The 16260-nt window shown below is 38.6% G+C and overlaps 1 protein-coding gene across 1 annotated transcript in view; it reads right to left on the minus strand.

The window, feature by feature from the left end:
- Positions 1-5622, minus strand: part of RIC1 (RIC1 homolog, RAB6A GEF complex partner 1) — a 46334-nt gene extending 40712 nt beyond the window's left edge. The window contains exon 1 of the mRNA XM_066569468.1: positions 5482-5622. Coding sequence (XP_066425565.1) covers positions 5482-5622 — 141 coding nt within the window. The remainder of the gene's footprint in view (positions 1-5481) is intronic.
- Between the last annotated feature and the right edge of the window lie 10638 nt (positions 5623-16260).

The raw sequence follows: 16260 nt of genomic DNA on the forward strand, positions 1-16260 counted from the left end.
TGTGTGTATTGTTGATTTTACAAGTAGGTTGGCAAATACAGTAGAAAACTACTAAGTCTGAAAAGCAAACACATGACCTGACAGCACATATGCAACATGGTCTTATGTATAAGTTCGGGTTTCTTAATGTAACTTCAATCCAAGAACCTGCATGACTGTGAATAATTGTTCAAACCTAGTATTCTCATCTCCTGACTATGTATTACTCTAGATATCAAAAATCCGTCCCACCGAGGATAAAGAAGCCATTTCTTTGACAAACACCTGTCCTGTTTAGTTTTATATGGCAAATGCTTTAACGCTTCATTAGGCTGTAGGCATGACACAAAAATCAAAAATGCTGTTCAGAAGAGCTTATGATCTAAGTGACAAAGATAAGGCTGGGAGAAAACAACAACACAGAACAGAATGAAAGTCTGGTGACACTGTGCAATTTATTTTGTCACTATATGGTCTGTGCTTTGCTTTAAATGCTGAAGCTTTGTAAAATTACAAACTAATAAAACAGAAAGGTTATATGGAGAAAAGCAAACATGTGCACATAAGAAACAAAAATTTCTATAGACCACAAAAGGCCATTTTGTCAGTAACAGAATGGTAACTGACAAATGGAGGTGACGAATTTCTAAAAGCAATGTTAATTATAAAATCATAACTCCTTTAATTTAATTTTGAAAGTATTTGGAAAGCTTAGAATCAAGAGAAGATCCACCCAACAGAGCAGACACAGCTTCCAATCGTGTGTTCCATGGCTATTGTGAAATAATTCAGAAAAACAAAGTGCAGAATTGTCAACCACTACCTCTCCCAAATGAAAGTTTTCAGTTAACCTACTTCCCAAAAATGCTGCCAAAAAGCAAAGGCGCATTCTATACATCTTTGGTTTTCTCTTACATGCAACTAACTGGACACTGAAAAATCATAACTGAAAATGCATTTTCCCATCATGCATGTAATTATGACACCGTTTTCAGGGGTCATCTATTTTATAACACAGGAGACACTGAAAGCCTGTAAATCCTACTAAATAACCACATGACAATTTTGGATTTCATCAGATAAATTCATCAATGCAACATTTTTTTCCTTATGTAACAACAAGTTTATCTTTTTAATAGAAGCAACAGCACAACTGTTGCTGTTGCTGACAAATAAAAAGAAATCCCCTTCTCAGACAAGTGTCTAAAGGGCCTAAATAAGAGATCAGCATTTTGGGGGTTAAACTACTAAGGAAGAAAACACAGTAAAGGGGTAGGATATCTTAACTTGCACTGATGCTATCTGTATCATATCGTTCACAATACACAGCCAACACAACCACTTATATCAAGACATCTTTGTCCCATTCTGCAGTCAAATTCTAATGAAAAGCCTCCAGAGGCTGCATCCAATTCTATTAAGAAAAAGCCACACACAATAATTCTGTAAATTATTCTGCTTACAGTTCTGAGATGAAAACAAACTTGAAAGCATAGCAAAAACATTTCTTTTTAACAGCCCTCATAAGTAAAAAAACACTACAGAAACAACTGCAGACAATTTTAATGCATTTATTAATATATCTTATGAACTTCATGCACTGTGTCACAAGTAACTCCCTTTATAGTGTGGCAAAATTCCAGGTTACAGAGATCACCTCCTCAACAGAAGCTCTGTTTTAGCCTATTGTATGCTTAGATTTAAAGCACACATTGACTTCAACTCTAATACGGCAACAGCTAGAGACTGAAGAGCACATTTGACAGAGCTGTGAGAGCTGTCTGAACATCAACTTACAAAGCACTTGAAATTAATACCAACTATTTGACAACTTAGGATTCTGACATGCATGCTTTCTCAAAAGCCTATTATAGTTCATTTAGGTGCTCAGACTCAGTATCAGATCATTAGAAAAAAAGAAACCAAAAAAGGAAGAAAAACAAGAGTAAATGTAAATCATAAGTGGAGAAGCATATAGGTAATCAAGAATTCTCCTCTGAATGAGCAGATGGGACAAACTACTCTTAGCTTGAAAGGGCTCACAAAACTGGCTTTGACTGATGAGAATCATAGCAGATAGTCCCAACAACCTACAGGAGATTTCATTAAATATTGAAGGCCAGTACTTATTCCTGTCATTGTCACAAGTTTGTTAACACTAAAGAAAGGAAACGCTGAACGATATTTATATGTACAACTACATCAGCAGACTATTCTTGCTGTACACAACTCACTTGTCAAGAGTTAGGCAGGGAACTCCACTCATCTATGACACCTTCTTCCTTAGCTACATTATCTTGTCTCTTAATACCTAGAGCCCTATGGGTGAATTTCCAGAATTCAAAAGGTAACTAAACCAATTTAAAATTAAAGCCACAACTGTCAAAGGAGTAACACTTTCAAAGGGCCAACTATAATGTTCCTTTCATTCTTTCATCAACTAAATAAACAGGTTTCTATTTGTTCATAAGGCTTAACAGCCCTGTAAAACAACATCACTAGTCCATCACAAGCTCCATTAAAATAGAGGCACAAGCAGGAAAGATGATGACACACAGGACTGCACAGCTGCCTTGTGAAACCTCATCTTCAGTTCCCAAGTCAATCTATCAAACAGCAATTATCTCATTATACCATTTCAGAAAGGTTCTATAACTTGCTGATGTTTCTAATTTCAAGCATCCAACTACTTAAACTACCAGAATGAAAATGTTTGACAAGCTTTTCCATGCTATCAATGAAAATAGTTAAGCTGGCCCTTAAGTGTCAAGGTATTATCTACAGTAGACCTAAAACTTCTGATGTAAGGAAAATGTTTGGAGCAGAGGTCTCCACAATGGGGTGTATTTAACAGAATCCAATGGGGAGCAAGAAAGGATTTTTTTATACCACTAAAAAATAAAATAAAGTAAAAATTTTAAAATGTGTTCATTTTGGTATTACCCCATTCTTTCTTTTTCCTTTTCAAACTCTGGAAGAGGCATCCAAGAGACGTGGTTGATGCCCAGAGACTACTAGTGTATAAGAGCATTTGAATAATGTTCTTAATAACACGATTTAACTTCTGGTCGCCCAGAATTGGTCAGGCAGTTGGACTAGATGACCAATGTAGCTCCCTTCTAAACAGACTAAAAATTATATGCATGTGCTACTGTACTGGTATACACATTATCAAGCATACAAAATGTAGTTTGTGTACAGACTACATTGTGTATGCTTGATAATGTGTATACCAGTACAGTAGCACAGGCATATAATTCATAAATAAATGTCAACATATCTGGGGGCTGTGCTCAACAACCTTTCACCAATACTGGTTCATGATCAAAATCATTCACCTGAGTGGTCTTCTCTGTCTACAACCCAATCTCTCCTTACATGTAAAAAGTCAAGAACTTTTTGGTTCAAAAACACTAGCAGAATTCCATCTGTTTTTTTTCAACACCAGTTACCCTGTTTTGAGTCTTAATACCTACAATGATTCCAAAACAGGAAACAATCCACACTTTGGGATCAACTTTCCTTAGTTCCACTAGTTCTTAGTCCACAGTAGGTGAAAAGGAGTTTTAAACATGACTATGCCACCTTAAAAATACACATACTGAATGTAAACTCACACACCTGGAAGCACTTCAAAGAGCTGTTTCTGAAAATTTCAAAACAGAACTTTCCCAGTCTCATCACCTCATTCTTAAATGAAACCTTTGATACATAGCTGAGATAGTAACAAGTCTAAACAAGAATACAAGCCAGAAGGCTTTTCTGTGACAAGAAATCAAGTTAGTGCAACCTGGCAGGTTTATCCTTGTTCCAAAAACTGTACTTCTGACCAATGAAAACATCTTCTAGAATGCAATAATTAAATTGAAAAAAAGAAAAGCCTGGGGGAAAAAAAACCAACAAACCACATTCAGGACCCCAGCTAAACATAATGCAAGAAATTCTCTTTTAAAATGACCTTGACCAAAACATTTATTCTTCCAGGTTTCTGATAACAGGCAGTTTTCCACAGAGGCCATGAGACTGTAACATATTTTTCAGTTTAGGATCAGTCAGCGGGTCAGGCCTGGTGCCTGTCGGCACCTTCCTCAAAAGCACCCATTACAAACAGAATCAAAACCTATTTAAAAAATATTAATGGCCTGTAAGTTTAGTCAACTCTTCTGCACCAAGTGAATTCTTCTAGTGGTGTTTGTAGCAAGTCTTACAATGTTTAACGTTTCAAAACAAGTCTAAGCATGCAAGCTAATGAACCTCGTCCTTGAAAACAGACCATAAAGTAAACTACATTCTAGACAACAGGGCACATCTTGTGAAGCATTTCATGAGCCCGTTGTTTTCTATGTCTTTCCACAAAAAAGATCAGTTCTGCTGTGCTGACAGACTACAACTAAAGGTTCAACAACTGGCAAAAACTAAGAAGTGTACACTTTATATACACTCTGTGCCACAAACCGAAGAAAACGGAGGGCAGATGATGATGCTCACAGAGCAAAGTTACTGGGCTGATTATGTGCTGGCTGGATACCTGTCTAGGTTCAAAAAACAGCATGAGCAGCCAGGAACTAGTGAACAGCCTTACTGAGCACAATAAAACATAACGTGATGAAATTGCTGCATAACTTAAAACAAGATTTTAAGGCTATGACTGTCATTTGACATCTTTCAGTATCATCTTTCTAAAACTGGATTGTTGGTTTTCCCTGGTAATCTGAGATGAACTCTATAAACCACCTGGATCTAGAGATATTTATAGACAGATTTAGGGTCTAATCTAGGCAGTATTTAAAAGGATCCAGCATCAAAATTTAAAGTCAGTATCACAGTTTTCATTGACTGCATCAAATCAAACTGACAAATAGCATTTTTGCTATCAGACTAATACAATGTGAATTAAAAGCAAGGTGCTTAATGTCAATTATTCACACAGTTTCCAACTAGATTTAGCTAAACCAGCACTTTCCACGGAAAAGCCATGACAAGTCTTCTTTTAGAGCCACAAAACTTTCAAACTTTCCATAAAAAGAAACCTTAGTGAACTTCTATGCTACAACATTCGGGGTAATGATAGCGTTTCTTCCATGTTTTACAAAGAATGCTTCATATGTTCTATATTCATAGGTTCGTTTATATAAAACACAGAAAATACAAAGGCAAAAGACATGAAACATATATGCAAAAAACCCTACACTGCTACAAATACTCTTTATATTAAGCACAAGCAGAATGTACAGTCTCAAAAAGAAAGTTGCTTGGAAGTTTAATTTTTTAGGAAAAACCAGTGTTAACTGTAAGCAGATAGGTGTTGCATATTTCCTTAAGACTATACTGCTATCACTAAACACCGTGGATAACCCCTCAGCTTCACAAATACCTGTGAATATCCTGTGAAGTTAGCATCAAATTTTACAACCGTTTCTGGAAGAAAAAAAATTAGCAGACGACGGGGCTTTTCAGCTGGTAGAGCAGCGTCCGAGAGCTTATAAAATGATGGATACTCACTCTGCAGTACCAGATGCTTAGCTGCGACGGGAACAAAACGGCGAAGAAAGCTCTCTGGGGATCCGTCTGGATGTGAAGCGGTCGCTCCAGGGACTCCAGAGGACACAAGAGCCTCTTGGGCCAGCCGCTGAGGAAATACATGGCTGAAGATTTCCAGAGGAGCTGGCGCTCAGCCTGCTCTAGCCTAGGCGGGGGAACAGCGGGGACATCAGCGGAAGGAGAGATACAGCGTCCGCGGCAAGCCACGCATAATCACCGGCACACCGACGGGACCCCTGGGCTCAGCACCACTGGGGACGGGGGGCTGAGATCTCCCCGGCGCAGGGACGAGAGAGCGCCGCAGCCGCCGGGGGCGGAGGAGGATGCGGGCTGGGCAAGGGCCGAGCGGCCTGCGGGAGGCGGCGGCGAGGGGGACGCGGCCGGGCAGTCACTGCTCCGAGCAGGCGTCGGGTCGCTGCGGCGGCGGCAGCGGCGGCTCCGCCCTCCCGCGGGTGTCTTGCCCGCCCGCGCTCCGGATCGGTGTCGTCGCCGTCGCCGAGGCCCCCGCCGCCATCTCCTCCCCCTTCCGCTTCCGCTCCTCTTCCTACTCCTCCTGCTTCCGCTCCTCCTCTTTTTTCCGCTCCTCCCCCTCCGTCTTCTCGTTTTCTCGCTTTTCCTTTTCCTCCTCCTCTTCTTTCTGCTCCTGCTTCTTCTCCTTCTTCTTCTCCCCCTCCTCCCCTCGCTCCGGTGTCCGAGGCCCCGAGGAGCGGTGGCGGCACGGGGGGAGGCGGGCCCGGGGCGGGCCCGAGCGGGAGGAAGTGACGTCATAGAGCTGCCGCGTCACTGGTCCGGGCGGAAAAGGCGCCCCTGGCGTTGGGGCTGAGTGCGGGGACGGAAGGGAGGGGAGCGGCGGGGGGACAGAGAATCAGAGCCAGAGGTGGCAGGATAAGGAGGAGTGGGTTCAAACTTAAAGAGAGTGGCTTTGGAGTAGATCTGAGGAGGAAGTTATTTGCTGTGAGGGGGATGTGGCCCTGGCACAGGTTGCCCCGCGAAGCTGTGGATGCCCCGTCCCTGGAAGTGTTCAAGGCCAGGCTGGATGGGGGTCTGAGCGACCTGGCCTCGTGGCAGGGGGCTTGGAACTAGATGACCTTTGAAATTCTTTCCTACCTAGCCATTCTGTGGTTCTGTGATGAAGTCCACCTGAGACAGCCTTGTGAGTGTCCGGTGTGAACGTTGCCACTGAGGTGGTTTTGGGGACGAGTGCAGGGCACAGTTGCTCACACAGTGAGTGTGCTGCATCTTGGGTTTGGCGTCAGGCTTCTGACAGGTGCTACCACAAACTTCTCTCCCAGCTGATGTGTTGGACTGAGCATCCACACTGTGTTATTTTTACCCAAGACCAGTTTGTTAATCTTATTTCCATCATTGCCCAGATGCTTTTATTCACACACTGTGGAGAGAGCAGGAGCATGTGGTATGAAGAATGGAAAGTAGAGAGCTGTAGCTTTAGAGGTAGTAAATGAGGCTTGTTAGTCTTTTTCTATAACTGGAAGATAAAAGGAAATAGAAGAGAACTAAAAGTAAGCTCTCCATGCCATTGCAGGGGCGGTGCCTCTGTTGGAAAGAAATGCTATTGGTAGAAATAATCAGAAGAGTTTTATGAATCAGTCCCCTTGCACTGCCTGTTAGAGAAGTTTGTCTGGACTGAGCTGTCTGCTAACTGGTCTTACTGCACAAATTACCCAGTGCTCTTCAAAGAACATAGGTTATCTGCATACCTAAGGCCTTCTCTCTCCCTGCAGCTTCCTGGTTACATTACCATATGAATTTTTGTTACCATCTGAGTACCATTTTCCAGCTGAAGTATTTTCATCTGAACACAAGCACAAAAAGAGAAGTGAGTTAAGAGAACACATATATTAGAATCCTAACAAAGCCATAATATAACTTGGAAAAAAATAGTAGTAATGGAACAAAATACCCAGATGTTTCATACCTTAGGCTTTTAAGTAGGGTAGTTGGAAATGCCTTAAAATCAAATTCACCACTCTCAAATATATGCCAACCAGTGCTTTATGCTACAAATACCCTCCTTGCTTTAGTCTTTTCTCAGAATCTTTTTGATCTGTGTTTTTGACTGCTAGCCTTTTAAATTAGGAAATAGAAGTTATGTTAGGAATGTGGCATCATCTCATTTTACTGTCTCTCCTGTTATTCAGGTTATTAAATAAGTGGTACAAAATACACACTGAGGAATAGTTACAAGTATAGAATCACCCTTCTGGATTAATTGCATTTAGCCAAGTTCATTTTACTTGAAAGTAAGGAGAGATTTGTCAAAGAAATTCCATTAAGCAGTTAGTAAGAGACCTGCATGTTCCTCATACTTGTTTATAGCTTCCTTAGTTAATGCTGCAGCATCCTAACATGGCTGTGTAAGAAGCAAACATACTTCAGATCGTGCTGTTCATGCTGTGTGCCAAGACCAGTATTAATGAAGAAAATAGCTACTTCTTTTAGTAGTCACTACATGGTAGGATTTTGTGGTAACTGTACAAAAACTACAGGTTTTGGGCAAAAAGTAGAGACTGAAGCCTTTGCAATTTTTGGATTGCTGCTATTGTTCTTTTCTCTGTGGAAAGACACAAGAAATGAAGTTAGAAGTCATGAAGATTGCTCTATGTTGTTAAAAGTGTGACTACTGAAATCCTCATACCAATAATACAATTGTGATCCAAAGTATGTAATGGTTTTGGTACTTTTTTGTAGACTGAATCAAAACCAGATCTAGATGCCTAGGATGGTAAATCAGCAGTGATCAACTTTTTCTTATAATAGTCTGTTTCTAGTTGGCTAGAAAAGCATTTATGAGTCTTGCGGTATGGGAGTGTAACTCAAAATACTCAAGGATGCAAAAGTTGTGTAGAAATTAAATGTGTGCAGTGGGCCAAGCTCAGAGAGTTTCTTGAACAGCTCCGGCAGTGGATACCAAGGTGCAATTACAGGAGATAGTGGCAACACTAGGATAACAAAGCTCAAGGGAATCATGAAAGCCCTTTATACACAAAGGTCCACTTGTCAGTTGTCATCAACTTCAAGTTGAAAATAAGTCTTGATTGCAGCTGCCTATTTAGTGACAGTCATGTGGTTTTGGAAACCACGCTCCTGAGGTGATTGTGTCCTGGTAAGGAAGAGCTCATGCAGAGCTATGGGAACATGCAGGGACATTGAACTGTCATAAGTTTGGATATTAGCAGGCTAGTGAAAGGAAGGAGGAGATACTGCTGGTGACAAAGCAGGTCTGGAATGAAAATGTTGGATGAGGATAGCTGTTCTGTGTAGTTGCCTCTGTTAAGATGTGCAGGTGTTGGCCTGAGCTGTTCCTTAGATTGTGCAGCTAGCTCTCACCTAATGTGTTTGCAGCTCTTGCATGAGCAGTAACAGTATTAGTTCCTGCATGTTAAATTTAAAAAAAACAATTACTCCTCCCCCTGCTATTGTCACTGCTAGCAATATAACTCAGAGTAAAAGAAGAAAATTCAAAAAGACTGAGGCATGATCAGAGTCAGTGTCATAAAGTTTTTGCCATGCTGCTTACACATGCAGGCATTGTGTCATATAAAACACACTAAATGTGTGACACTGAGTGAGCATCTGTGTTATGTACATAAAAATGTCTTCATTTAGTCATCTTCACTTAAACTGGTTGTGGAACAAATGAGTTTTTTACCTTGCAGATTTCTGCTGATGGAATGTGAAGATTGCCATAGATTAGCCTGTTAATTAAACTGCCCATGTTGTTAGTCATCCACTGATCCACTAAATGGACGTTTATGTTGAAAACAGTTCCAGATAAACCGGATGAGGTAGGACAAATATCCAAACCATTTTCCCACAGACCATCCACAGAGGTGTTCTCAGAGGGTGAGTTATAATGGTTGTTATCATCCTTAAAGATGAAATCTAAAGTATCAAAATAATAATACCAGAAATTTTTAAAAAACCCAAACACTCCAAAACCAACCCAGTAAAAGGGAAGTGATTTCTTGTAACACCACAAGAAAATCTTGCATATTTTAAAAGTAAAAGGAAGAAAACCAAACAAACAGTGGGTTAGATGCTAAGGCTAGTCAGTTGCAATTAGTAAAGAGGAAAATCACTGTGATTATTTGAGACAATTTCTGAAATCAGCTGAGAGAGCTGGAAGGAGTATTCCTGTGAAGAAACTGTTAGGAAGAAGGGGAAGAACAGTTTATTATATTGTTACTACTCAATGCAGCAATTGAGTAGTAATTTGTGCTTAGGTACAGTAGATGACCTGAAGTACTGGGACAAAAACCAATAATTCCAGTGCAGAATACAGTACAGTTCTTAATCCTAATGTTTAGATTTACTTTCTGACAATTTTTCAAAGTTGTTTACTATATCCAGCTACATTTAAATACAGCAAAAAGCTAATTTTGAGCTAAGAAAATGCAACTAATAAAATCAATTAGAGAAATTCTAGCTGATTTTTCTAGTAGTCACTCACAAATGGTCACAAATTTATTTACCTTTTGATAATTTATAAATTAATGCAATTAATAATGATTGGTTTGAGATCATTCTCTGATTATATGTGATATGCTGCCATCCATTTTATAGTGTATTTTGTAGACATCACACAGTACCATTTCAGTTTTTGACTGAACAATTTATGTCACCAGCAGTATAAAACAGTAGCATTAGAACCCACTTTCCTGAGTTTTTCAGCAGTGTATTACAGTAATGTTTTGGTTTGGGTTTTTTTTTCTTTCCAGTGGATAAACCAAACAACTGATAAAGTTGTATTCTAAATTTCTTAAATGTATATAGTATTGAAAAGTGGCTTTCACCAAGCATTCAAGAGCCCAAAGCTAAAATTTTCAAGCTTACTAGTGAATTTTAGAGTGGATAAAGTTATGGTTATGATTTAGTTAGAAATCAAATAAATTTGGGCTCAAAATACTTTCTTTTGTTTACTTATCTCTGAGAAAATAGAAAAGGAAATCATGACAGAGGTTATGCATTAGCAACCATACCAATATATAAAGCCAGACAAAAAGGGAGACAAATATTTCAAAGTTTTTGAATGCCAAAACCATGGTCTATCAGATTTAACATAGCTAGCACAACATTTGCTGAAAATCAGGGTTCTTCACATTATATAGCTCTGAGGAATCCAGTTTGGTTTTCATAACTGCTATAAGTTCAGTGGAGGGTATTAAAAAAAAAGAAAGTCTCCTGCATCAGTAAAAATATCCCTAGAAATACAGTCTGTTCTTTCAGACTTCATTATCTGGGTTTCAGTGACTGGTGAATATGCTCTTGGTTTCGTGAATAGCTTACCACTGAAGTATTTGCTTTGTGTACACAATTACTTTGCCAAAAGCCATTGTGGTTTCTGAGCTGCATTCCTTTAATATTTGATGCCTGGAAGACGAAACATCCAGAATCACAGATCATTTTTGAAATCTCAGCTTTAGAAAATAATTAAATTATTTTAGATTGTGGAACACACAGTGCTGCCTCCTATGCAAGCACTGACATAATGAACTGCAGATCATTTAATTGCATTAGGTCACTGCTGCTCAATAAAGAGTCTGTGTATAAACTATATATGACTTTGCAAGAGGAAAAAGGGATTGTAGAAGAAGCTAACTGACTCAGGTGTGCATTTACTAACATAATTTTCAGTATGAACCAGTGCTGGAAAGACAGTTTATATTCACTGTAAATAAACTGACTGAAGAACCATGCAAGCTGCTGTGTGTAGAGGAAATTAATGAAACTTTTTTGGGGTGATAACTGCATGTTTTTACTAGGTAACACCACCTACATGAACTACAGGCTGCACAGTAGGGTTAGAGTGTATTAGATGGATATGGGAGTAGCAGACAAAAGAGTTGGAGAGGTAGTAGCTCTTGTATATGGAAGCGTTGGTAGATAGGATGGCCTAGACTTGCCATGTATTATACGTTTAAATTACTATTTTTACTAGGTGTTTCTGAAATTTTGTGAACATCTGCTTTATTGTATAATCTGTATAATCTGAAATTCAAAGGAAGTGCACTTGAATTATATTGCTGTACATAACACAGCCATACATGTTATCCGTGACACGTGTAATACAGTGTTACGTGTAATAGATCATGCCTCAAATCTGCTGATGAATTTGAATGTTTTTGGTCTGAAGGTGAACAGTAAAGGACAACAGATGCTGGAGGCAGGAGTCTGATCTGGTGGTGTGTTGAACATCCTCTGCAGCTTGGAACACAGTCTATATCCAAGAGGAAGGGCCCTGACTTTCAGGTGACAGGATGTAAAACACATCCACAGATTTCCTCTTGAGCAGATATAAGGAACAAGTCAAAACAAGAAAGAAAACACTGGGATTTTCTTATATAATCTTTGTGGATCTTAACCTTGTCTTCTATGTCTCCTCATTGTAGGCACTTATTTGGACTGAGATGTGTATTAAATAACCTCTAAAAGTATGTTAAGATGCCAGTGTTTAGCAATGCCCTCTGCAGGCTTTTTTCTTGGTGGTTAGAGAGAGATGTACTAGCTCCACTCTGTCTTGATTATGTGTTTGTCGTGGTTGAGCAGGTTCTTTTAAAATATTTTCCTAGCTGATCATCACCTGAACTTTGGAATTTTATTCCCAAGCTGCTTGGAAAAATACGCAGAGTGCTGTAAGTGATTCATGAAATGGCACATAAATTACATGCTTGTTTCAAGAGCCTGGTTTCTTATTAGTTTTTGTATTATAACCATATAGTTCTGAGCAACAGGAATTCCAACTCCCCTGTCTTTCCCCTAGAGCTTATGTCTAGGGGAAGCTTATGTCTGTCTGTACTGACCTGGCTATGTCTAAAAAAAAAGGTGATCAATTCAGCTTTTAGTTCTTCGTGAACAATGATTACACTGAAAAAAAAAATCAACTTTTTTTTAAAGGTCTTTTGTCCCTCTCAGCTAAGTTGATACTGAAAGAGAACTGTTCAAACTTCTCTAAAATACAATGGCGAATACAATGGAAATTGACAGTGTCGGAGACGGCATCATATTTTGAGCTGTTTTCTGTAGAAGTCCAATGTAAAAGAAATTATATACAAATCTTTTTTTACCTATTTGTTAATAATCTATGTATTGTGGCCTAATGTACTTTCCAGTTGCAGGACAGAACTTGGAAATAATTCCTCTCTTGGTAAATTACATAAAAATGGATTGCTCATTCCAAATCATCATTGATTAAATGGTAACCCTTTGAGTGCAAAAATATCATCACATAAAATAGAGCCTTTTCATTAGTGTATTTATTAGTAAATTGTTCTCATTCCTGACTGTGCCCTGCACATTAAACAAAATATGTTTTCTAATTATGAGGCTCAGAACAATGAGGACAGTTACAAGCCAAGAGTTCTGTCTTCTAGTCTGAGACTGTGCAGGGACATCTTTGTGGTCTCTAGGATATCATCAAAGTCTTTGTTGCTAAAATCTTACTAAGAATATGTGTATCACCACACTTAAGTGTGTCAGTTATTTAAGGAGACAGATTGGAAGCTTTTGTCAAGCAGAAGCTCATACTTCAGCAGAAACTGGAGATCTGAAGTGGCAAAGGTGTGACATCAGGACTAGCTAAAATTACACACAGCAAACATGAATGCTGTTATATTCTTAGATAGACCTGACAAATATTCAATAACCTAAAGTAAAAATACAACCATTAAATAAGAATGCACTTGAAAAATTATAGAAAGCTGGTTGACTTTATCCACATTTAGAAAAATCTGTAGGTATTCTGTAGCCTGTTCAGAGGTTTGACGTTGGTAAGTCAACACTGTGTGGAGCTGTAGAGCTTGTTCTTCAGTAGATTTAAATTTGCATCAAAACAGCGAAGTGAAAGGAGAAGTGCTACATGAACTTCTGCTTTTAGGCTATACTGCAGTAATCACATTTTTTCAGTCACTGAATCATGCCAACCTTTTAGCAGTTCCTTGACAGAGTTAAATAGATATTTTCCTAATTGTAATCAAAGCTCTCATTTGCAGTTAATAAAAAAAAAGAGGAGCATTTCAGCTTTTGTAGACCATACCCACAAAAATATGAAATGGGAAGCAAACTGGCTGAATTGCTGGCAGAAGAAAATACAGTTCTGTACACTAAGGCTTACTGGTTTTGAAAACTGTTAATTTATCATTGGATGCCAGCAATCCATTTTTCAGCTTGGATACTGCTTTTTGACTTGGTTTATTACTTAGTTATAGTAAATAAATAAGAACACGCAGAAAACTTCCCATTACTCATCTCTTTAGGCATCCTGTGGTGAAACATAGCCCCAATTGTTCTTAAATAATCTTGGGGAACACAGGTCCTGGAGTGACTGGATTACAGTCTTATTAAGAGTATCTACCAGATTTTATTAAGAATATTATACTGCCATATTAAATGTTATTTTTATCTTTTACTTATTTAGGTCAGGGAAAAATTTTGACCAACCCTGAACATATTGAAAATATCTCTGTGATGGAAATGTAGATGGAAATGTAATGGAAATGGAGATGCAGGCAGGAAGATGTTTAGTCAGAAGACTCATTTAGCAAGCAGGTGCTTTGAGTGCCTTGGCAACTCACATTGACTTCAGTAGTATGTAAATAGATTCAACTGTTTAGCTATACTTTTTAGTGTGAAAGTACTACATACTGTACTGATAAGAGGTTCGTATTTATAAGTTAAAAATCACTGGAGCATAGTTCTAATGCACGGCTAATATCAGCCTTTAAATACTTTTTTAGTAACTGATGTTTTGCCCTAACAAATGCCAGCTCAATATTACTTTACTGATAGTAATAAGAACATTATTTTGTCAGTAAGCTCAAAATGGTCTTGTCACATGAACACAGTGGGCTGTTTTCACCTTTTGATGTCAACAAGGGCAACAAGAAATGATTAAAGGCATCAGAACTGCAGGCTGCTGAGTAGGATATGACCAAGGGTTAAATTCATTGAAAAGAAATGTGAAAAAATATTGTAAATGACATGAGAAGGACTGCAAAGGTGAATGTAGCTTTGACGTATGTGAGAGAGGGCCTGCATATATGTTGATCAGCCAGAGAGGAGGAACAGAATCAGGCCACCTGTGTGTCCATGCTTATGTGAGTTCAGTTTCTGTTTGCATGTGAGACACAGAAGGAAGAGATGAGGGAGAAACATTGGAAAATCTGTCATACTCAATGATATGAGCAAGGACTGGTATTCACTGTCCTTTCCAGTATAAGAACCTAGGAAGTATCCAGTGAAATTTACATTTGGTTAGGTACTAAATAAGCAGAAGGGCAAATTTGGTGTGTTCACTTCTTGAGTAGGCTGTTCCATTGCAGGTATGTGTTTTCTCACCATTTTATGATTTTTTTCCAAAATCAGTTCATCAGCCAGTATGTATTGTTACTTGGTAAGGATGAACAAGATTGCCTAAAGGTGAAAAATCATAATGCCCAGAATGAAAATCACTGTCATTCCTGTGTTGCTTCCATTTGGAATGCACATAATTCACAAGCATTCCCCAGTATTAAATGGGGTAAAACTTTAACCCTTCAATCACAGTGTCCAATGATCTTCCTTCAGCTTTTACTCAGGCAACACATTTCAAAAGGGCATGTTTTATTCTTTGATAGAGTATCCATTTTGAAACCTTGTACAAATAGATTTCTAGTTAATCTCTGTTGGCATTAAAAAAACAGAACCTCAGTGACTCACCAATTACAAATTATTTTTAATGGATGGATTTGCAAAATTTTTTTTTTTTAATTTCCTCTGATGGACATCTGAGAGCTTATAAGATGGCATACAGGCAAAACTATTCTTACAACCTTGCTTTATCAGCTGGAAGAATTTACCAACTTGCAAGGCTTGTAAGCAAGCACAGGACATTGATAACTGAAGTCAGTAGAAAAATTAGGTTTATAGATCTAGTCCTGCAACTGTTCAGTTTTGGAGCTGCTGTTTAACGTAAATACTTGTGACAGCTCAGCACACCTCAGGATTTACCTCTGTGTAAACATGAGAAAAGCAGGTATGCCATTGCTATTCAAAATCTGAAGAAATGTTGTATTTAAAAGAAGTCTTGTCTTGAATCAGGTGACATGTGAGACTTTTATGTAGTCCTTGAAATACTGAGATTTCATTCCTCCTTTCTTCTACTCCCACTAAGAAGTAAATTCCAAAATAATGTTCCTCTTGCTGAGGCAGCAAACTAAAATTCCCATGTTACAGGCAAAGTCCTGTATTTTGCTGTAAAGGTCTCAAGAGAAATTTCCAAATGTGACATGCAAATTAGAATTAAGGAGCTGAAAACTCAGCTTCTGCCGGTAGAATAATGGAGGTGCAGTAATACAGGTTTTTGCACAAGAAGAGAACATTATAATTTCAATATTGACAAACCCAGTGAAAATACTAGCAATCTGGGGTTTCAAGATGTAAATGACAGGTAAAACAGAAACCTCTCTCATGTTGATGATAGCACTGTTTGGCCTCTTTGACCAGGGCTAGGTGTTCACTAAAAATGTAGGAACGCCAGACCTAGATTCCAAAGTTCTCTTGTTACAAAATACATACTAGCATGCACACATTGCTGCTAGTGCACAGCAAATATTCTTCAAAAGAGTAAAAACACAGCAAGAATTTTTTTTGAAAGTAGAAGAAAGATAACCAGATTTCTCAGTGATAATTGTTGTTTTACCTCACTGTTTCCTATGAGAAGCAACTTGAGCTGTATTTCTCATG

This window comes from Molothrus aeneus, chromosome Z (assembly GCF_037042795.1).
Source record: "Molothrus aeneus isolate 106 chromosome Z, BPBGC_Maene_1.0, whole genome shotgun sequence".
Classification (NCBI taxonomy): domain Eukaryota; kingdom Metazoa; phylum Chordata; class Aves; order Passeriformes; family Icteridae; genus Molothrus; species Molothrus aeneus.